The sequence below is a fragment of the Tachypleus tridentatus genome, chromosome 10, assembly GCF_004210375.1.
Source record: "Tachypleus tridentatus isolate NWPU-2018 chromosome 10, ASM421037v1, whole genome shotgun sequence".
NCBI lineage: Eukaryota > Metazoa > Arthropoda > Merostomata > Xiphosura > Limulidae > Tachypleus > Tachypleus tridentatus.
In genome coordinates this window covers 27,550,091-27,573,287 of record NC_134834.1, presented here as the reverse complement: position 1 = coordinate 27,573,287, position 23,197 = coordinate 27,550,091, and the positions used below count along the sequence as shown (strand labels likewise).

General features: G+C 29.7%; 1 protein-coding gene across 8 annotated transcripts; it reads right to left on the bottom strand.

Annotated features, from left to right (window-relative positions):
* Positions 1-1,900: 1,900 nt before the first annotated feature.
* LOC143228927 (uncharacterized) lies at positions 1,901-22,036 on the bottom strand. 8 transcript variants are annotated; one of them, XR_013015508.1, is made up of 7 exons: positions 21,573-22,036; positions 20,511-20,583; positions 17,035-17,149; positions 16,199-16,654; positions 12,410-12,666; positions 10,373-10,653; positions 1,901-6,659 (listed from the first exon to the last, which is right to left on the bottom strand). XR_013015508.1 is itself a non-coding variant. In XM_076460417.1 (5 exons), exons 3-5 carry the CDS (start codon positions 17,048-17,050, stop codon positions 12,651-12,653), a joined length of 510 nt encoding a protein of 169 aa, XP_076316532.1. In that variant the 5' UTR covers positions 17,051-17,149; positions 20,511-20,583; positions 21,573-22,036; the 3' UTR covers positions 7,289-12,650. The 8 variants fall into 8 exon arrangements, 7 of the variants coding, with proteins under 7 accessions (XP_076316532.1, XP_076316527.1, XP_076316528.1 ...); XM_076460417.1 differs by lacking the exon at positions 1,901-6,659 and having other exon boundaries at positions 7,289-12,666; positions 16,177-16,654; XM_076460412.1 differs by lacking the exon at positions 1,901-6,659 and having other exon boundaries at positions 7,289-12,666.
* Between the last annotated feature and the right edge of the window lie 1,161 nt (positions 22,037-23,197).

The following is a 23,197-nucleotide window of genomic DNA, read 5'->3' as shown; positions in this document are numbered from 1 at the left end:
AACTGGCTCAATGAAACAAAATATTCAAGTCCAGAAACACTTTAAAACAGACTTTTACTTTCAGATTTGTGTTTCCAACTTAAATTACTATATACATACACTGAAGTCTACATGTCTATAAACAATTACAATATTAATGTATAAAATAATTGCATTGTTATAAGAAAAGTTTCTTTATAATCCTTTCAAAAATCATTAGTAGGCTACTTGCTTGAATTAAAATTCATGTTTATTGGAGTACTTAAAGTTTCATTAGCTTGCACTTTTTGGGAAAGATTTCTTACGAATAACAGAGAAATATCCATGAAAATACTTTTTGATTGCAGCACTAAAAATAGATATCAAAATTCGTTTTGTATATTTAATAACAATGAAAACATTAAAAAGAATGGGAAATGATAAGGTAACACACAACCTTTGTATATAACTATAAAAGAATACCTTATTGAATTACAAAAGTTATACATATGTGAAAGAAATATTTTGTATAAGTATATACAGATATTTTAATTTCTGACACAATACAATAATAAATCTACACTGTGTATCAACTAAATCATCCAATTGTGTTCTTCAGAATGTTTGAATATATATATATATCTGAATAATTAGATTGAAAAGTATTTTTAATGATAAAATGTGTTGAAATTTTTATACCAAAAAATTTCAAAGAAAACTCTGACTAATTCTTATAATAATGGATGACCCAATAAATATTCTACGTTTTACTGGAACACTAATTAATACATCTTAATGCAACACCTATTCAAATGTCGATATACCAGCCTAAAAAACTCTAAAGCTCGTTAAGGAAATAACTAGCCTATCATTATCATAGCAGAAAAAAAAAAATACAGTACTTGACTACTGACTTTTGATATGATATAAAAACATTTCAATTGTTTATGGTAGTTTTACAGATTTTTGTTAGCTACTTTTGCTGTCATGAGTGATTTTCATGTTTTACTTGAATGTTCTTTCAAAAATTTGACAGGTATGATTGTGATTAAATCTTTGACCATGAGACAGTAAGTGGTCAGGCATGTATACTCTACTGGAAAACCAAATACCACAATGTTGACACTGACATAGTGTTCTTGAAACACTGCAGCTTTCTCTTTTCACTTTTCCTAATATTACAGAAAGATCTTTCACAATAGTGGTCTTCATATGCAATGAAAAAAACAACAAAATACAAACCAACAACAAAGAAACACCAATGATATGAGGTTTTAATATATAATTGTAATCTTCTACATTGTCTTGGAGATAATACTTATATTACTCTGTTGTTTTAAAAGTTGTGAATTTACCATAAGAATTGATTATCACCAATAACAGTATTAAAGTAAATAACATTTAAAGTGACTGTCTTTAAATAACAGTGAAAAATAACAGAAATTGAGGTTAATAAAAAGTAGTTGAGGTTTATTGCTTTCTTAATTGATCTTAACAGAAATTCTTAACAAGAAGAAAACAAAAAATTCACATTCTGTTATCCAGTATTTCAATGATATTCTAAAAGTCTGGTTGTGTATCAGGTTTAACATGGTTGGAAGATGGCATTAAAAATAATTGCATTTCACTAAAGAAAATGGATTCTTCTTTTATAAAACAGACCTTTAAGTATTATTGTGAGTTTAAACAAAAGTGTCTTTTTGGCAATAATATAAGAAAATATGATAATAAGGCAACCACCACATTTTAAAATGTATTTCTTTACTGTTCCATGCAGGTTTCTAACCATTAAAATATTTCATACTTCACTATTTGAACCTTGACTGAATGATATTCAAGAATAAATGTTTTTAAACTGTGAAGGATAACTGTATTTAACAAGTTAGAAATGTAGGTGTCATATTTTTAATATTAATACAACACCTGAGAATGAAAATTAACATGGAAAAATATGCAAATTAATATGTTGATTTCCATATAATGGGGGAAAAAAAGAGCTGATACGATATTTAATTATAAACTTTTATTAAATATTAGGTTACAGTGTTTTATTACAATCTTTTCTGTGCAGATACACAGGACTATCATGGACTAGTGATAACAAACAGTTAAAAACTCAGACATTTAAATACTTTTATTCTGTTAAAGTTTCCTGATCAGTCAGCTATAATAAAAATTTGAATACATCTTGAGCTGTACTAGTTACATTTAAATCAATTTATGAGCTAAGTGGTTATGAACTTTTCTCACGTGGCGTTTATAGTTGTCTAAACGATTGAACTGTCGATAACACAATGGACAAGATATTAATTTTTGTTCAAGAGCCGACCTGTGAAGCTTCATGTGACGTGAATATGCAGGATCCGACCCAAGAACATTGAGGCACAAATGGCATGTTCGGTTTCTTTTATATCCTGCAAAAAAGATAACAAAAGGTACAAAACTTTGATGGTATAAATATTCCAGTAAATAAAACTACTTAGATTAGAAATCTACTACTTTTGCATGTTGTGGCATGAGCAAATTAACGAGATTCCCACTGTCCCTATCTACTATCTGACAAAACCACAGCCAAAGGGAAAAAATAAACTTTGATGGTACAAATATTCCAGTAAATAAAACTACTTAGATTAGAAATCTACTACTTTTGCATGTTGTGACATGAACGGATTAATGAGATTCCCACTGTCCCTGTCTAATACTTGGCGAAACCACAGCCAAGCGAACAGGCTTGAAGAAATCAACTTTGATTATACAAATATTCCAGTAAATAAAACTACTTAGATTAGAAATCTACTACTTTTGCATGTCTGTTTCTTCTAATCTATAGTTTTTATTACCTTTGTATGGAGTTCATGCAAGACAAAAAATTTAATATACAAAATATAAACTTCACAGGATCCCTTAAAGAATGTTAATCATTTGCTTCAAAACAAATGCACAAATTCTTACACGTAATGAATAGACTAACTGTCTGTAGTCTTTGAGCCCATTTTCAAATTGAGTGGTCCAATTTAAGGTTTCTTTAAACAATCAGTTTTAAAGAAATCTTAAATTTCTTCACAGTAAAAGTGATACTCAGGCAGATGTTCTCCTCCCCTAAAGTCCTAACACAAATTTATTTAAATAACTAAAAAATTTATGCTTTTAATACCTTCCCAACTCCCACCCTATTCTTCAATATTTCATGCTTACATTATCTCTAACTTCTGTTATTAAACCAAACTTGTTTTGAATTACGAGGATAGCACGTAAAATGCATTCTCTAAAATTATTTGAGGTGCTTAGGGTTTCAGTCTGTTCTGACACCCTGTATTACACAAATTATATTTGTACACAGTATATGAGCTTGTAGACCAATTCTGTTTTCTGTACTCGTGTTTTTAAAAAAGATGCAAATTTCAAAGATACCAAAAACTTTGGAAATATCATTGCTATGAAAATAAATAAAAAATACAATCATTACCCCACATGAAAAACAATCTTGAAAACTGAGACAGTTAAAACAGAAATTGTCATGCATCATATTAAAATAGCAAAGAAAACCAATTTAGCTACAACACAAACACTGTAAAAAACGAGAACACTATTATTCGTCTAATTAATTAGCTGAGTGTCTCAATTTACCTTCTGTTTCTTGTTTGGTCATTGGTAATTTTATGGACTCACAATGCTCAAATATGAGGTTCAATTCCTACAGTGAACACAGAAGATAGCCCAGTGAGGCTTTGCACTAAAACAAACAAATCTACTTCTTACCTAATGCATCATGGCCCTGCAGGAAATTAAGAACACTGTTCTTCATCTAATTAATTAACTGAATGTCATGATCTTCCTCCAACCTTGAGGAAACCAAGTGGCTTTCAAGAAAACAGTCAGTGGCACCAGAGGTCACAATATGCAGTGCCACATGGTCTGTAGTTTACTAAGTATCCTTCTAGTTGTTAATTTACTCAACTAACTGATTCACGAGCAATATTAATTCAGAACACTTCACTGTAGGATAACTCCTTACTTTCATGTTTTATTTGCTTTAAATATTTGTCTCTTAGCATAATTAATGGTTTTGAAGTACTCTAACAATCAAAGATAAGTAATTATTTATTAATTATATTAAGTAAACATAAACCTATTTATGCAAAGAGATCAATGACTATTTTATCATATGGCAATTGTCATGTATAATTTTATAAGACCAGTTTCTTTTTAATACATTCCAACAAAATATTACTAGGACAAAAAAAAATTAAAAATGATTAGTAATAAATCAAACACACAGAAAAACAAGAATTTTTACTTATATTAGAGTGATTTTTTTGGAACTGTATGTTGGTGTGCTTCAAGTACGTGTAGTTTCCTAAATCATATACCACAATATTACTCATATGCATATATTCTAATCGTCAAATTTCTGTACTACAACAATTTTTATATCAAATTTACGTAATTATATTTATCTGACATTCTATTATAATTTCTCATCCTTCTTTCAAAGACTGTCATCACAAAAGTTATATTAATATTTCCGTACACATATGTCTGCAGGCAGTGAAGGACGATATAGATGTGGGATGTTGTAGACTTCAGCATTTACATCTCACTCTCCTAATTTCTAACCTTCTTATGTCAGACTAGCAAACTAGAGGTTAAGACTGAAGAGAGTGTATCCCCACTTCAATGTGGGTCTTGCTTTTGCAGTCACCTCCAAAACCTAGGATACATTTTATAATTCCACGTTGTAGCTTGTACCCAAGGATCTTTTTAAAAATATGCAACATATTTTGTTTAATTTTAATGTTTTTTTTATGGCTTAAAAATTTATGGTTATAATATATACATGCATATATATTCTCATTTCACAGTAAATTAACATGGAAAACAGTGATCCACGAAGTTCAATTATATATAACATCATAAATATAACATGATGTTTTCAATAAATCCATAAATAATGTGGATGTTTCATATTGGGAACAAAACACCTGCAATAAATGTGAAGCACTACCCTGTCAATTTTGTACTTTAGCTACTAGATACAGCATGTGGAACTCCACCATATACAAAATATATTGTATAAATACCACCCACATTTACAATGATAATTTAACAATCATGTAATCAATATACCAGTTTTTTTTCATAAAACTTTAACTAAAAATAGCTGCAAAACATAATCATGTCAGTATGCTGGAAGTGCTAAAACAAAATCAATGCCAGATAGACCAACTTTATATTTACTATATACAGGGTGTTCGAAAAGTCACTGTGCACTTATATATTTATTAACAGACATGTTTCAATATATAATACAGGAAGTAAATATGAATGACAATTATAAACAATGTTGAAAGTGACCCCCACTGGCATCAATACAGACCTGGATCCTTCTTATTTTGTTTCTAAACACCGCTATCAATTGTTGGCTTGAAACAGACTGAATAAAATATGATTACAAAACTGCACAGTGACTTTCCGAACACCCTGTATTAGTTGACCCACAAAAACATTTAACATTTTACATGCCAACAAATAAAATTATTTAATCCCTTCCCCCTTTGGTCGTTTTACACAATTAACATTCCTTCCATCTTAACAGCTTTACAAACTGTTAATCTGCAGTATTTTTCCTTATCAAAAAACAATTATCACATTTTCCTACATTACCTTTTTGAAAATATTTATATAGGGATACTAATGAGGCACTATACATAGATATATATATATCAGTTGAAATAAAATTACCAATATTAACCATCTTCGAGATCTTGGCACCTCCTTACCCAAATCACAATTTACAAAAACTTACTAGTATTTGTCATTCAAAGTGCATTTATAAATTCCTATTCTTTATATGTTCATAAATATCACATGCGTCTCAAAGTTTGATTTCCGAGTGAAGAAATGAATTGATGAACCAGTACATTATAGGTTTTAGTTTTCTTGCACCTACAGAATTTTAAACTGTGTAATTTGTTGTACAGATTTAGTTTTATTAATTTAGTTGATAGCTTTTACTTCTAATCTACAAAATACTTTTTCAATATGTTTAACTTTTTTTTTTAAATGTTTGTAGCATTTCTTACACTTCAAATGTATACTTTGTTTACTGCAAGTTGTTTTATTATACTCACTGTAATAAAATCAAAACATAATGACAAAATTTCACAGAAGTATTCATTCAAGCAATAATGCCATTTCTCAAGAACTTTAGTTTAGCAAGCTTTATCCTGACTCCTCTTTGCACAAACAAAAGTTGAATATGAAAGTTTGTCTCCCTTAAATAATGACAAGCAAAGGAAGTAACTAATTTTTAATTCCCTTTTACTTGTTTATGAAGTTACTTGATCTTGTCTTTCAAAACTTCAATGCTTGTTATTGGACAAAAAGTTTGTTCTATCTAAAGTCACACTTCAAAGTCACTTGTTAAATATGTGTGAACAAGATTTTGATTCTTTGTCAGTGCTGTTCATGAACCAGTTGTATGTGCTTCTTCACATAATCTGGCCAACTAAATTTCTTGCTACACAAAGGGCAGGCAAACCTCTGTCGAACCGGTCTATGCACCAATAAATGTCGTTTATAGTGTGCAGGCCTAGTAAAGTTGTGGTTACAGAGACTACAATAAGTAGTTCTTGTGCCTCGTGGTGCGTAGTGAGAATAGGATTGCTTGTTTAGTTCCCACTCTGTTATTCTGTAAAAACCTAAATATATAAAAAAAAAGTTCATCAGGTCTTCTACAAAATGGAATTTTCACTAATAACACTGCTTAACTTGTCCTTCATTCATTGAAATAAAGAAACTATCAAAACTTTTCATGTGAAGATTATGTTTTACTTCAAATATCTATTTTCTTTCATAACTTTAGGTACAGGTTGTGGTTCTCATGAAATATTTTAAAGGATTTTCTTTATATTTTTTAAAGTATGTTTCCCCTTGCACAAGTTTTAATTAGGTCCTGATGTCAACTTGTGCTTACAGATGAAAACATAACTAAACAGTCTGTTAAAACCCTACAGTTGAATATATGTATAAACATAATCTAGGTATTTTTTCCAGTCCTTATGGTAGAGTTAAGGATTAATCTGTAATTTGTTAAAAGACGTTCAATATTTATATAAATGGCAGTTTATAAAAAAACTATTAGGATATTCCCTTGCCAATAACATTTATATGGGTACCCAAAGATTACATACAATTCAAAATATTCTGTATGTTGTCTCAGCTATTACAAAAAAATACTTTACTCATCACTGATAGTGCACCATTTGAACTAATAAATTAATAAAAAAATAGCAAAGGTTTTGAATAAACTTGTCTTTGCTAGTTATAGTTTGTCTTAATTTGTTTAATTTTTCAGTTTTTGTACATCAATTATTTAATCAGTTTCCACCACATACAAAATTGTGCATATTATTTGCTACACTATTATTTAAACATCTGTTCATACAAAATAATTCCTTGGCAATCATACATACACAAAGATATATTCAGTTTTTTCACAAATTATTAACTTGTATGAAATGTGTACATTTCATATCAAAATTTAATAATTGATGGAAACTATTAAACATTAAATAGTAAACTTTCAATTAGGGCTTGAAACTTTGCCATTCTGTTTTTAAATAACAGTTATTTCTCTTTAATCAATGCTATTAGACTTGGAAGAACTGTTAATTCTAAGTTGGCTTTACAATTCTACCTTTTTGCATTAAGTAAATTTAGCAAGAATTTGAAAATTTATTGAATTAGTTATAAAGAAATACATCACACAAAGTTAACGAGTTTATTGAACTTACAACAGATATTTGGCTGCTACAGAATAATTTAGAAACTTATATTGTTAATATTGCTGAAAAATAGTTAAAATGAGAAAATTATTATTCCAAATGGCTAATTATTGTATAATTACGTTCAAGAACAGTTCCAATAAAATAAACATTTAGCTAATATCAGTAATGGTGTTAAAATATAAGAAAAACAGCTGTAGTTATAGATAATTCAGTAGCTTCTCAAACAAAGTTTTAGAATTGTTATTACAAAAAAAGATACTGTAGAATACAGGTTAGCCAAAAATGTAACAGAAAGTTTGATTACAAGTAACTTGGTTTGGCTATTGTCTCAAACAGAGGGGGTTGGGTTGACTTTAATAGCCCCTGTTTTCTTATCAACAAGAAGTAAGAGTATATTTTGGCCCAACTGGCAGTTACAAAGTGATAGCCTTCATGGTGTGAAAATCAGTTAGAGTAAAAAATCAGCTGTTGTACAATAAAACTACTTGTACAAGTTTCCACAAACAATGAACATAATAATCAAATAAATAACATAAAACTTAATCTTTGATTTTATTCATTGAAACATGTACAGAAAATAGAAAAACATAAAATAACTGAGGATGGGATTTAAACAGCTATAAAACAAAAGGGGCTCATCTCACACCAAACCAGTCTAACAATGTCTTTGTAATACACTGTTAAAAGCATTTTACATGATGATTTAGTTCTGCTTACCAAGTTTAAATTATATCACTGAATATGTTATTACTGGAATGAGTATTTCAGATATAATGATTGTGTTATAATTCATCTGCTTTCAATATCTCATTAAGACTTCTTTCATTACCAAACAGTCTCATCAAAAACAAGCTTTCCTATTCTTATAAAACTCTGTGTGATTGTAAAGAACTTACTGACAACCAAGCAAACTTGTATAGGAAATTAATAAACAAAATCATTCTATCTTTTATGACACTTCTTCACATGTAAGAGATAATCACACATGTTCATGCATACACACACACATACATACACATTTACATGAATGACCTAAAAATCTATTAAGTCAGTTATTGGAGCCAAAAATAATGTTACCATTCAGCAAAAGCTATTAAAAAAAGAATTTCTGATGCATTTTGTTCAAGACCGCAGAAAACATACTGAATTACGACTGCCAACATAACAAAAATTTAGAAATTCCAAACTAAACTAGTAACAGTACACTGGCTATGAAACAAACATTCACACTTGTTTGTTTTTAGACTAGAGAAACAATACTAGATTTTCAGAAATAAAGGTAGTTATAGCTCATTTCTATATCCTCAGTGCACAACAGCTACTACGATAACTATTCCAGTAATAAATGAAATTAAAGATTGAACGTTTTCGCACATAGGTACATGTGATGTAAAGTTTTTTTAATAAAGCAAAACAATGAGGTAGCTTTAGAAATATACTATTAATTAAGTTTACTAATTAACACTATGTATAAGAACTTAAAATATGAATTTCTAGGTGTGAGTAAATCATTCATAAATCATGGACCACATTTAACTTCTAAAGCCTTTCCATTTTCTATGCCAGTTTATTATAAAATACACAAATATCATTAACCTACCAGACTGTCTTAAAATCCATAAGATGACTGGATTTGCAAATATAAATTTCAAACACTTCTATTTTTTTTTAACTTCCATAAAAGTTAAACTAACAATAATTGACAGTTTTCTCAGTTTGACAAGAAGTGAAGCTTAAAGAACTGAAGTTTTAGCAATTTTAACCAAAAATTGTTAGATCGCCACAATATGTGTGTATATATACATACACAGAGAAAGAGCTTGAATCTTTTTTTATTTTTATTTCTAAATTTCAGATATATTTTTCTGATAACAATTACTTTTCATAAAATGAAATGACAAAAACAAAGTTATTAAAAAAATGGAAACGCCAGGTAAACGTACAATTTTTACTTGCAACTTGGAAATCTCACCAAAAGGTGTATGAAAACCATGTGCAATAAGCAACTGCAAAATACTTTCTGATCAATTACTACAGCTTTGTTTCTTTCCATAAGTATGGTTGCAGTCAACCATTTTATATCCAAATGTTTTTCACTGTTATTTACTATCAGTATGAATTATCAACTGGATGAAAAAATACCAGTCATATGGATGGTCAGTGGATAAACACTAGAACCCATTGGCATTTTTAAAGATATCCATTGTTAATTTCAGCCTTGATTTTAAACAATTAAAATGATGTACATGCTTAAGTCATAAATAACATTTCAACCTCAAAATACTGTTAACAATTTTACTCAATTTCCATTAAACACGTTTCTCTATATGTGAACTGGGAAAAAATGTCTGCATAACAGATTAAAAACATTAACTTAATGTGTATTACTATTTAAAGCACTATACAAGGTATCACACACTGGAACATATTTTCCAATTTGTATCTAATAAATAATAAAACTATTAACCACATTAAATAACATCAAATCTGATTGATCTATGAATAAAGTCACTATTTTGCCCAAGTTTCTCTGAATAACTACCAACTTGGCACACATCAGTGGAATTAGCCAGAAATGTAATATACAAAAATCTACAACTTCAAATATCACTCCCTTTTCTTACTTCCACTACTTTTGGGCTTTTGATGATTAAAGATGGAAAGATATGATGTATAGTCTGCATATGGGTCCTCAAGTTGTCTTGCCAGTTGAATAATTTCTGACACACTTGGCACTGGAACTGTTTTCTAACAGGTTTATGCATTAACATGTGTCGTCTTAAAGTGTAGTTGGTAGAATAAGTCTTAAAGCAGATTGGACAATGGATTTCATCCGACTGAGAAAGAGCTGGGTTGGATGGTGGCTGTTTAAAAGTGCTATTCTTCATACTTTTAAAATTATGACCTACAATGAAGAAAGTTAAATTATTCCACATTTATAAAAAACTTTTATTGTTTCACATACTTAAGTTACCCACAAGCTCATATGGTATAGAGCATGTGGTATAAAACACAAGCAAAACAGTTCATGTATGTCTTATCACATTCTGAACACGTAATTTTTTATGAAACATTAGTTTATTTTTTAGCACACATTAAAGCTTTAAAACTTTAACCTACAAAGAATGAGCACCTGAAACAATTCAGTTTCTCTGTACAAATAACAACCTTTGAAAGTGTACTTGAGAAACAAGTTCAGTAACAAGCTGTTATTTTCTTTTATCTATCAATACAATATGCTTACATTTTTCCTTTTATATATCTAACATCTACAGAAGCTAACACTCAACCACAAGCAAGTATAACTTGTTTCTGATACTCAATAATTATGGCCCACAATTCAAATATGCTTAAAAACCAAACTATATTTCTTTAATAACTAAAGCATAGGCTACACATTAATAAATGATAAATGTGTAATATCACAAATATTGAAACACAATTTTCAAAATTATTGAATTTAGATGTTTCAAGTAAATATTACAATTTACAATTCTGAAAGACAATACAGAATATTTTTATGAATTAATAAGAAATAGAAACTTAATATACATTCAATACAGATGTTAACACAAAGGATTTGTTGAATAAAATGGTATAATAGACATTCATTTATATTTCAATTTCAAAAGTAATTCTGAGTTTATTTAGAACATAATTATCTTAAATTCTGACCACTTGTCATAAGATTAAACTAGAAGATTCAATAGCAAGAAGTTCACTGCTGTAAAGTACAATTTCTTTTGCAAGAATTACTTCAACAGCATTTGTTCTGTCATGGATAAAAGGTTCACTCACAGGTTATTTCTACCTACTGCCTATTTTATTTAAACTTGTAAATCAATATTAAAACTAGTAATATATCACTTGAAAACAACTGCTTTGCTATTATATATCTGTCTTGACCATTATTATTTTTATCTACATAAAGTAACCTTGGTGAACTCAGACAAAATGTTTTGATATCTTAAAAAGACATGTATACAGCTAAAAGTTGGTACATGTGAAAATCATATTTTCATTTCAGTGTGAAATGTTTGAATAGAACTACAAATCTAAGTTAATCTACAATGAAACAGAATTCAAAATGTTTCTTCAAAAAGCTCTAAAATGCACAGAATGTTTTTCAATACTATGATAAGATGTAAACTCACACCAGCTGTTGCAGAAATATTCTGAACCTCCTAGCACAATAAATATTTTATACCAAGCAACAATATAATATTAAAACTTTCCACCATTGAAAAACTAAATAAATGTAAAAGATTTTTAGCCTTCCGTTTATCTTTAATGAAGAGAATTATGTCTTTATTCAATCACTTTGGTGTGAAAGTAACATTTCAGATAAGGTTGGACATTGGTATAAAATAAAGCATGTATTTCAGTATGGCAGTCTCTCTCAAACTGAAATTTAGATTCAGCAAAATATACTTTGACAGATACTATTCTGATACATCATATAAAAAGGCTCAAGTTTACACTAATAACCTAATGCTAACAACTCAAAAGAAACAGATTTAGTTACAATATTACATGTTATTTCAACATTACTAATGTTCACAGGAAATTCAACCCAACAAACCAGAATATAATCAAACATTTCTATAACATAATTTTACTAAAATGCAACTGTTCACAATTATGCTATTTTTTGTCGTAACTTATCTGGGCGACTGTTGACCTCGATTTGGCAGTATTCCATGCACTGTTTTTTTGTGTGTGTACACATTATTCCTCCATAAGAAAGACTTGTTGCAGATGTTACATAGATAATGCCTCTTGTAAGGGCCATGATGGCTCATATGTTGGGTGTAATTTGTCTTGTTAGAGAAGGATTTTTTACAATGAATACAGTAAAGTTCCACAAATTTGCACTCTTTGGTACTGGCAGATAATTTCCTTCTACACAGCAATGACCCTGTTGATAAATAAAAAGTAGAAATTAAACCTTTATATATTAAAATTTGACTAAGTTAATTGTAAAAACTATCCATGCTTAACAATTATGAACAGGTATTTTTCAAGAAACCCAATGAAATACTACTCTAAGTGAATATAAAACAAAACCAATTAATTTAGGTATTTATTTCACACATACACACACAAAAATCAAAAACTGAACATTGAAATGAATAAATAATTAATTTGATAATCATTTATTATAGTGTGGCCACCATTTCTAAAATAGTAGCATGAACATTAATTAAATCACATAAGGTTTATCCAAGCTATTGCACTTGACCATTGCATTTAAACTCTACAAATCATTAGTATCAGGTTTCCTATACTTCTCATTTTATATTATGCTTCATTTGTTAGACCAAAACTTATCCCCACAGTGAATTTGGTGAAGTTTTTTTAATTCCCACACTAATACATCTTTAAACAGATACAATCATACATTCAATAGGAACATTTCCATTACAAAATATTATTTACAGATATAAATAAAGTGGTATTATGTATGAATGTTTATCAGTATCCAAACTCTACTGAATCCACCCACAAAAAGTACTTACTTTACAGTATATACATGTCTGTTAATATGAAAAGATCCAAGGTGCAGAAAATATCAGTTACAGATACTTTATTCAGTATGGTAGTTACTAAAACTATGGTATATTTTTATCAATAACACCATTTATATCAGTATATACACTCCTTTTCAAGCAACTTCACCGTAAAAACAAATTACTTGAACCGAAATTGCTAATGGGTAGAAGCGTAAAGCAACTGAAAATAAGCTTATTTCAGAATCAGCATCTTTTCAATATTGCTAAAAACCACTATCCATTTAAGTAAAAAAAACATTTTTACTTCTATCACCAAAGTATCCAAAGTAGTAAGTTCAAAATAAAAGTTTTAGTCTTTCAGTTTCAAACACATAAAAGTTCTACACTGAAGAAACATCAAATTAAAGGATGAACTCCCCTTGTTTTTTTTTGAGCAATTTTTGTGGCACATTATCTTATACATAGAAACTACATTATAACAACACAGAAAAGGTGGTGATATCATTCCTGTAAAAAATCAAATGAGATCATAAAACATTTAGGAATGTGTACTGATATCTTTATAAATATCTCGTAGTCATTTGTTTGGTATATTCAATTGTAATAACTGTCAATCTGCATTGTACAGGGTGGCCCATAAGTCCCTACCCATCCATATGTTATTATGTTATATTCAATTCACATGTATTATAAATTTGTTTCTTTTTTCTCAGAGAAATATGGCTAATGTAAGTCCATTTACACTTGAAAATGTCTCACAGAATATGGTGTTGCATATTATACAGCGAGAATGAGGGACAGCACACACATACACTGGATACACAAGATATATAGATGGGTAGGGACTTACGGGCCACCCTGTATAATCAAGTTTAGTTTAGTTTAATTGATTTGACATTCTTTTTTTACTTCATTACAGGATTTGTAATAAAACTTATTCAATAACAGTTCATGTGTAATATTTGTCATCAGCCACTCAATTACCATACACATGAGGGTAATATTTTAGCTTAACCACATTTACACGTTAATCATATACTGTAGCACTTACTGCAAATCCAAAATTATGTCTTTACACTAAAACAATACATTCCATTATACTTTAAACGCACACAAGAAAAGTGTTTGCTCAAGAAGTTAAAATTGTACAAGTCAACTTGTGATTATGTTTTATGATTTCAACAACTTAATATAACTCCACTGTTTCAGTTGTCTTTTAAGAAGTTGTTTTACAATTTTCCTCAATACTTTGAATATATGACAATGTAATATTTTTTCCCTCAAAACTGCTGGATTGTGGTTTGTTTTGAATCTCGCACAAAGCTAGACAAGGGCTATCTGCATTAGCCATCCCTAATGTAGCAGTGTAAAACTAGTGGGAAGACAGCTAGTCATCACCACCGACCACCAACTCTTGGGCTAGTCTTTTACCAATGAATAGTAGGATTGACCATCACATTATAATGCCCCAATTGCTCAAAGGGTGAACATGTTTGGAGTGATAGGAATTCAAACCCGTGCCCCTTAAATTAAAATTCCTCCACTAAACACAAAACATTTTACGAATACACGTATATGGTTGCAGTATTTCTGGCTGCTCATCACATGTCCCAATTGCTTTTAATAGTCCATTTCAAGTAACATATTCTTTTGTCAGTTTACTTCCACAGTATGCCTACCTATTTAGTTTGTCTGCTTGTTCATAATTAAGCAGAAAGCATAATGGGATATCTGTCCACCACAGGCATTGAAGCCCAGTTTCTAGCAGTGCAAGTCCAAAGACATACTGCTGTGCCATTGCTGGGGAGCTTAATTGTACACTGAACACTTATTAAATTTCATAAAACTTCAATAAAATGCAATTTTTACAACAAATTAAAACCACAACACCTCCTTTCATGCTTCTTTTTATTACAGTATTAAACATTTTCAGTATTCATAACATCACTAATAAAGCTGTATCAACAGACTCAAACATTTAGCTTCGAATGTCCCAGTAGTCACTTCCCTTTCATTGAGCATCCTATCTTCCCAGCCAATCATTTTTTTACCTTTCATCAAACCTTGGCTTTACTGACCATCAATCAGACGTGCAGTTTAGTTGTAATGTTTCATAAAATGTTTTGGTAATTAATGATACAGTCAAAGTTTTTGGTTAAACATTTTCAAAGGTTACAAATGTTTAACAGAACTGAATGAGCATCACATTAAATTAAGTTATTAGTTAAAAATTTATAACTTAAAAAGCCTACAAAGTTATACTTATTTCAAACTTTCTGAAGTTGCCAGAAGTCTCAATTTACACTCATAACAAGATGTTATTAAATTCACTAAAATCAGTTTTACTATAATTTTTAATCCACTCTCTGTAAAAGAAAAATTGAATCTTTGAAGTATACAAATATCATATATATAGAGAGCAAATTAGGTGTGAGAAGGTTAAACATTATAATATAAAATTCACTGCAGATCAAAATAACCCCCCCTTTAAGTCTTGTCAACTTTATTGTGCAAAAATAATCTAAATACCCTGACCCATAAAACTTACAAAAGTACACTTTTATATGCTATTTTTGAATTTTAATCTAAAACTTGTACCTTTAAACACAAAAAGAACATGTAAATTTTGCACGAAACTGTCTCCAGCAGACAACTCATTTCAGTCAACTACATTTCAATAATATTTGATGAAGTTGTTTAATATGACAATTATTTAAATGCTGATTACTTTTAAAAAATTTCATCTAAACTTTGAGCCTTTAATTTGCACATTAACAAAAAATAGTATAAAATAATACACATAATGAAAATCTCAAACATATCAATAGATGCCTTCAAATAATCGTTTTCCTAGAACTGTATCACTGTTTCTATATCACAAAACTCTTAACTACATTTTTCACTAAAATTTATACCGTCTTCTACTGGTGTTCATACCATGCCGTTTCAAAATGTTGTACAAAGTTGACAGACCAATGTTAGTGATCTGTGGAAAAGAATCCCTATCTTCTCTAACAAAAGACTGCAAATCCTTTAGTGTTGCTCTGGAATTTTGTCGCTTATACTGCACTAATAGTTCTTCTTGTTCAGCTGATAAGACAATAGCTTTACTCGTACTTGTTTTAGACTTGCATGAAGTAAAACTCACTGGTTGGGACACATCGTTTGTAAGCAAATTATATTTCAGATGAAGAGACACAGCAGCCTTTACTGCACTTTCTGTCACATTTGCTTCTGTTGCCACAGTTTTAGCATCATTTCCATTAACAAAAAAACTGTTGATTACCATTGCATATGTTTTTTCTGACATTCCAATAGCTTTTGGAATATTGTTAAATGCTTCAGTGAAAGTCTTAGTAGGATCCTGGACCTTAGGTTTAATTCTCCTGAAACCTAAATGCAAAAAAATGGCACAATGTTAGCTTTTTTCTATTTTTCTGAAATAAAAATACCATTATGGAGGTTAAAATTAATCTAATGATACAGTAAGACATGTAGCACTACAGTATATATCAAAAGTTAAGTAAATATTCATTGCAAGGTTTCTCAGGTTTTTATTTTCATCATAACATTTCATGTTGGCAAACTTAACTACTTTATACAAGCTTCTGGTGTAACAATAATGTTGAAACGTAAATGTATCCATCAGTAACAATCACACTGTTTTATATGTACAATTTTTAGGTGATTCACTATTTATAATTAATCACAAAGATTTTCTGGTTATCACTAAAGGTAAAGTCTAGTCTTTTAGATCTAACGAGACTATACACATCTGTGGAGCTTCATGGCCTTTTCATTATCTTCAGCAGCATTTCATTAGACTATCATACGAGACCTTAGGAACATCTTCATTTCCAAACTCAACAAATTCCTCATAACAAGGACCTTCAGAAAAAACAGACAGCTATTAATCACATAATTTGATCACCATGATCTCATTGCTAATAAACATAAAATAATTCTTAAAATCATTTAGAAACTAGAATTCAGAAGGCCATTTCTAAAGATAGTTAAGTTATTAATTATACTTTACCATACATTCATCTCTTATTTTTTATGTGAAAAGAGCATTGTAGTTAATTGTTTGAAGTGATGAACAGTAAATATTATAAAAATAACACACACAGAACTTTTATCTGTGTTAAAATAACCTTATTTGCAAGTTTTTGAACCTCTTCATCATACAACATACTTTAACCCTTTCAGTACAAATTTGGTCTATGTGACCAATCTTGTAACCATTTTGTGCTTGTTGTAGTTTTCATGCTACAACTTAAGTTAGTTAGTGTACATGCACATACTTCGGCAGATTATCAGCAAACATTACAATTCTTTCATACATAAAACATCAGATTTTTTAAAATTACATCTTAAGGTTAGTTAAGCAATGTTTTTCTCATGCCTTTTCACATGTATCCTATTCAACATGCATTGATTTTAAGATTAAAAAATACTTTTATGCATTACAAAATTTTCAAATTTATAAAGTCCAGCAGGTTATCAAATATTTCTTAAGAAATAAATTTATATTTTATCTCTTATTTTCAAATTAATCTCTGTACAGCTTTGGTGTTTTGACTGATCTCATTATAACCATAACAAATATGGAAATAAATATAAATTATCCCTTTTTCATTCTGGAATGACTACAAATTATAACTGAAAACATAAATGTTTAGACTAAATAGCTTGAATCTCATAGCATTTATATATATTTATAACAATACAGAAACTATGATAGCATGTACATTCATGTTACTGTATCCAATAATACAAAACTGATGTTTAATCTTTACAAAGTAAACTGTCTTTGGTATGTTTTAATACACTAATATTTTATAAAATACAGTCACATTTCAGTTATAATACACTACACATGTATACAGATTACAGGGATGGATACAGAGAGGGGATGGATCCCCCCACTGGCCATACCAAAATTGTGTAGGTTAATGGGAAATCTCAAATATAAAGTACTGATCATCTCACTTAGAATATTTTTGATTACGTAGACCACTGCGTGGGATTTCCCCAGAAACAAGGATCTACTGTCTCACCATTACTAACTTGACCTCAGACCTGGTGACTTTATAGTATTGATCTATAGTGGCTAGATCAACCCACTAGGCTGACACTTACTTCCTGTCAGAAATGTTTTGGAATAAATGAGAGTACATGGTCATATGTACTGCAGTGTTAAAGAGTTCATGTTAATATGTTGTGTACGTAATTCGATACACTGCTATAGGCCTAAGAGCTTTATGTTTACTTGTAACATGTTATTTAGGAATATATGAAAGTTTATTGTCACATGCACTATGTTGTGTGATTCAGTATAGTGCTGTAAGATTACTTGTAACTTGATATTTTAGAATAAAATCAATAAATGAGGGTTCATAGTCATATATGTTTCTTTTCTTTGTTTCTAAATTAATTCCATGAAATTTATGTTGCAGTAACAAGGAAAAGTTTACTCGGAGTCAAATTTAAGTCACTGTTACTTAGTCGATCATCCCCCCCACCAAAAATCCTGTATCCACCTCTGATAGATTATTACTGTTCACAAACAAGTTCTAAAACTTATTTTTCTAAAGCAGACAATTATCTCTCCTAATAATGACCTTTCGACTCGGTTGCTGGTTGTTATCACTTGCTAAGCCTTAAGAAATTTTTCATGTGGAGAATATAAAATGAATTTTTTTAAGTGTTATATATATATACTTGAATATTCTAAAAAAACACAAATTACTACATCAATGCCATAGAGTTCCATTATAATTTATCAAGTGTAGTAACTAAGCTGTATTTTGGTATAAGATATGTGAAATTGCAAACAGACTAAAAACTCAACTTACCAGCATGAAGGTTTGTCTTGAAAGAAAGAGATGTTAGCATTATATTTGAAAGTGGCTGAGAAAACCCCTATGATAATTGTAGATTCCTATTTCTTACTTTACAAAATAGAGGGATTGTTGCTTTCACTTCCTTCAAAATTCAAGGATTTACAAAACTACATAATATCCATTTGTTTCTCGCATGACTCATTATACTTTGATCAAATATAGCAGTAAAACATTCATATTCTTTAAATGCATCCATAAGCCTAAATTCTACTATCAAAAAAATGAATAAATGGATCAATATTGTGACACCTTACCCATGTAATTCACTATCTAAATCACATTCAGAGCTTGAAACAATTGAATTTGATGATGAAAAATTTGAAAAGTTTTCTTTATTAGAATAATTTTCATATGTTAATACTTCAATTTCATTTTTTGATACAAAATGTTTTTGTTTCATTCTCTTAGTTGGCACACCCTTATTTTTCTGTTCCATGACTTACACTGAGAAAATGACTTGTACACAACACTTTGAGTGGGTACAGTCACTAAGGTGTGAGGGGGTGCCAACTAATGTTTAGCATGCATCATCAACTGATGATAGCTGCCTTTATCTAAGAAAACATAATTTGATGATGACCCCCATTTAAAGATTATTGACATGAAATTCATAAAATAGTAATTCAATAAAATTTGGAGTGTGAGTCAGCAGTTATGATGACATGGCCTTTGATTCATGACTCATCTAGAACGGGTTAATGTAGAGAAAAGCCCATGTATAATTCTACACATTAACTTACCTACATTATGAGTCATTATCTTATGATGAGCACTTTATTGTAGATTAATGTGTGCTCTTCGCTAAAATAATTTATGTAAATATTTCTACACCCACAAAAACATAAAGAATTTATGAGGTGTAAAATTAAATATCATATCCCCAAATTTGTATTCTTACTCAGATAAATTGATTTATCTCAAAATATTTTAACAGGTTACAGAATATAAACATCACTTCTAAGATTTTCATGTTGTAAGAATATGTAAAACTAAATTTTTGTGATGTAGAAAACACTTCAAATAACTCCAGTCATTGTTGTAAGTTACTTGTTGTAAATTATATAATTGAATTTTTTAATAGTCAACAATTTTAACAACCTTTGTTTTAGTAAACATTTATTTTCATTACATCTTTTCTGAATCATTCATTAGATTTCACTGATGTTGAAGATTCAAGCTTTAATACTTTTACCCATACAAACAGAACTAAAGTTTTTTTAGAAAATACCACAAAAGTTAATTTCTTTAAAAAATTCATTATTAGAGAAAGTGAAAAACTTTAAAAACATTATACACCATATTTTTATAAATTAAGAGCCAATAAATATTGATAGAATTCTTACCTTATCATGGGATAACAGTGAGACTCAAGATAAACTTCTTGGCCTTGACTTGTTTTTCTTGAGATCTGATTCCCTTGAAAAAAAGACATTGCATTCTGTGAGGGAATGAACCCATTATATAGAGTTGAAACATGCTAATCTACTGAGGTGGGGCATTGTTGATATTGGTAGAATCACTGTCACGATCATGATAAATGGTGAGAAGCAGTACCATTTCCAGTAATAACCTTAATGTAACTGGGAACCCACAGTCATTCAATAAGGACTTTGAATTTTTTTTATCATAACTAATAGTTAAAATGTATTCCAAAATACCAAGACAATTGCAAAATATAAATATCTATCACTCCACAATTTGACATCCAATAATTACTCTTATATTTCAATGAAAGCTCAAATTATGATTGACTGTACTTAAGCATAATTTCCTGTGTGTTACCATGAGGAAATGTTATGGAAACTTTATAGAAAATAGAAATGCTTATCTTAAGCATTCATTCAATATGCAAGATAAACTAATCAAGCTTATACAGTAATTACAGATATTGAAAACTTATATTCTACAATTCTACTCTTTTGCAATTATGAAAGTTGTAACGACCACCAGTTACTTAGTCTATTCTTAAATTATATGTTAATTAAATCTAATAACAGTAATTCAATATCACTATTATCAGATTTGCAAGTTTTTATTTTAACGTTATTACTTCCTATATTTACAACAGGTTTTATTTTGGCATTTCAAAATTATATCCTAACATATGATAAATGTCAAAACCAACACAAGAACTTTGTAGGTAAACATAATACATCAAATTACTACTTTACACAACACATTATTTGTTAAAAATTAAATTCTGAATTCTCGTCATCAAGAAATTCTGAGTCACTGAATCAGTTCAACCTAAGCCTAAATAAAGACTACGGAGGAAACTGTATAAAATTGTATATGCTGAAAACTTACAATTACAAGAAATTTTTTTATTGTTAAGCGTTGTGACAACCATATTAATTAACTTTAGTGATGTCTCAAAGTAACATACAAGGGAATGGCGAACCTACATTTTAAACATGTTTCAAACGTTCACTGCATAAACAATTTCGGGAAACAAACTCGCAACACACCTTTTATCAACATATGTCTACCATGCTGCAAATTCATGTACTGCAATTTCACTGCAATTAGTAAATGCTCTATAAAGTGTGTTAAGCAGCATCTTGAAGCTTCTACGCCAGAACAGATAGTTTCATATTTCATTGGAAGAACTGAACTTGTTACAGCGGAAGGAAAAAAATATGAGACGCTATTATCTCCCGTAACGGTAGTGGTGTATTCTACTTTATTTATAAATTAAAATATTATAAATACAGTTCGAGTAGGTTAAATATTTTTAGAAATATCACAAATCTCCGTTTTTTAAACCACAGTTCTGAGTTTTCTGTTATCTATCAAAAAACTATCGTTAAAAGTGTACTTTTAACGCTTGTATATAGATATGAGTTTGATAACACATCACGTTAATATGATCTCGAATACTCAGAATGTTTCTGATGACGTCACGAAAATCTAGTAATTGAAGTGAAAAGAATAGCAGTTATTAATAAATGGTCAGTTATGAATACTAATTAGAAAAGTGAAGTAGTAGTAAAATATCAAAGTGAAGTATTCAACATGATAATGTTGAAAAGGTAATGTGCAAGTGCTAGTCAGTTTTCATGTGGTAGGATGCCAGTCATTCTGTGTAATATTTAGTTTTAGTGATACATTTAATGTTAGTAATCAGCGCATATTTTAAGATAGTCGAGCAGTTTAGGGCCCGGCATGGCCAGATCCTTAGGGCGCTCGACTCGTAATCTGAGGGCTGCAGGTTCGAATTTCTGTCACACCAAACATGCTCGTCCTTACAGCCGTGGGTGCATTATAATGTTGCTTTCAATCCTACTATTCGTTGGTAAAAGAGTAGCCCAAGAGTTGGCGGTGAGTGATGATTTAGTCTTACGCTACTAAATTAAGGACGCCTAGCGCAAATAGCCCTCGTGTAGCTTTGCGCGAATTTCAAAAACAAACAAAGAAACAATCGAGCAGTTTAAGTAAGTTTATTTGTTCGATTGTGAAAGCACCATTAGCGAGGTATTTCTGTTGAAACATTATTTGTAAATTTATATCTACAAACATGAGTATGTACAAGTAGATTAACGAAGAACTAAACTAATTCATTATTGTTATGTATACTGAAGTTAAGTTTATTTTCATCAAATACGTTAAAGAGTCAACCCAACAAACGAACAGTTCAGAGCCTCCAAAAAGAAGGATTGTAAAAATCGTTCAGTTTCATATCACTGTACTAGGTGTTTTGAATTGAGTGGTAATTCTGCAGTGTTGTAAGTACTTTGTATTTTACACTACCTAATAATTTAGAAAGTAAGGATTGTATCACTCTTTCAGTCATTGCTCATTTGTTCTAATGATTGTTCTAAGTGTTGATTACCAAGGAGAAATTGGATATTGTAATCATGCCTGGATTACCTAAACGCAGGGGCACCAAAAAAATATGAGAATTTTTAAAAAATAATTTGATATTTTAAAGAATGCATAAAAGTAATCAACATAGCAAAAAACAGAACTTTTATTAGACTTTCTTACACTCCACTACACACTCTTCTTCCGTTTTATTTTTTCTCTTTTT

What these genes read in the sequence shown, in the direction of transcription:
- LOC143228927 (XM_076460412.1), bottom strand. An exon ending in CAACATTTTGAAACGGCATG is followed by an intron (nt 12,667 to 16,198) that starts GTATGAACACCA and finishes ATTTATCAACAG; the next exon opens with GGTCATTGCTGTGTAGAAGG.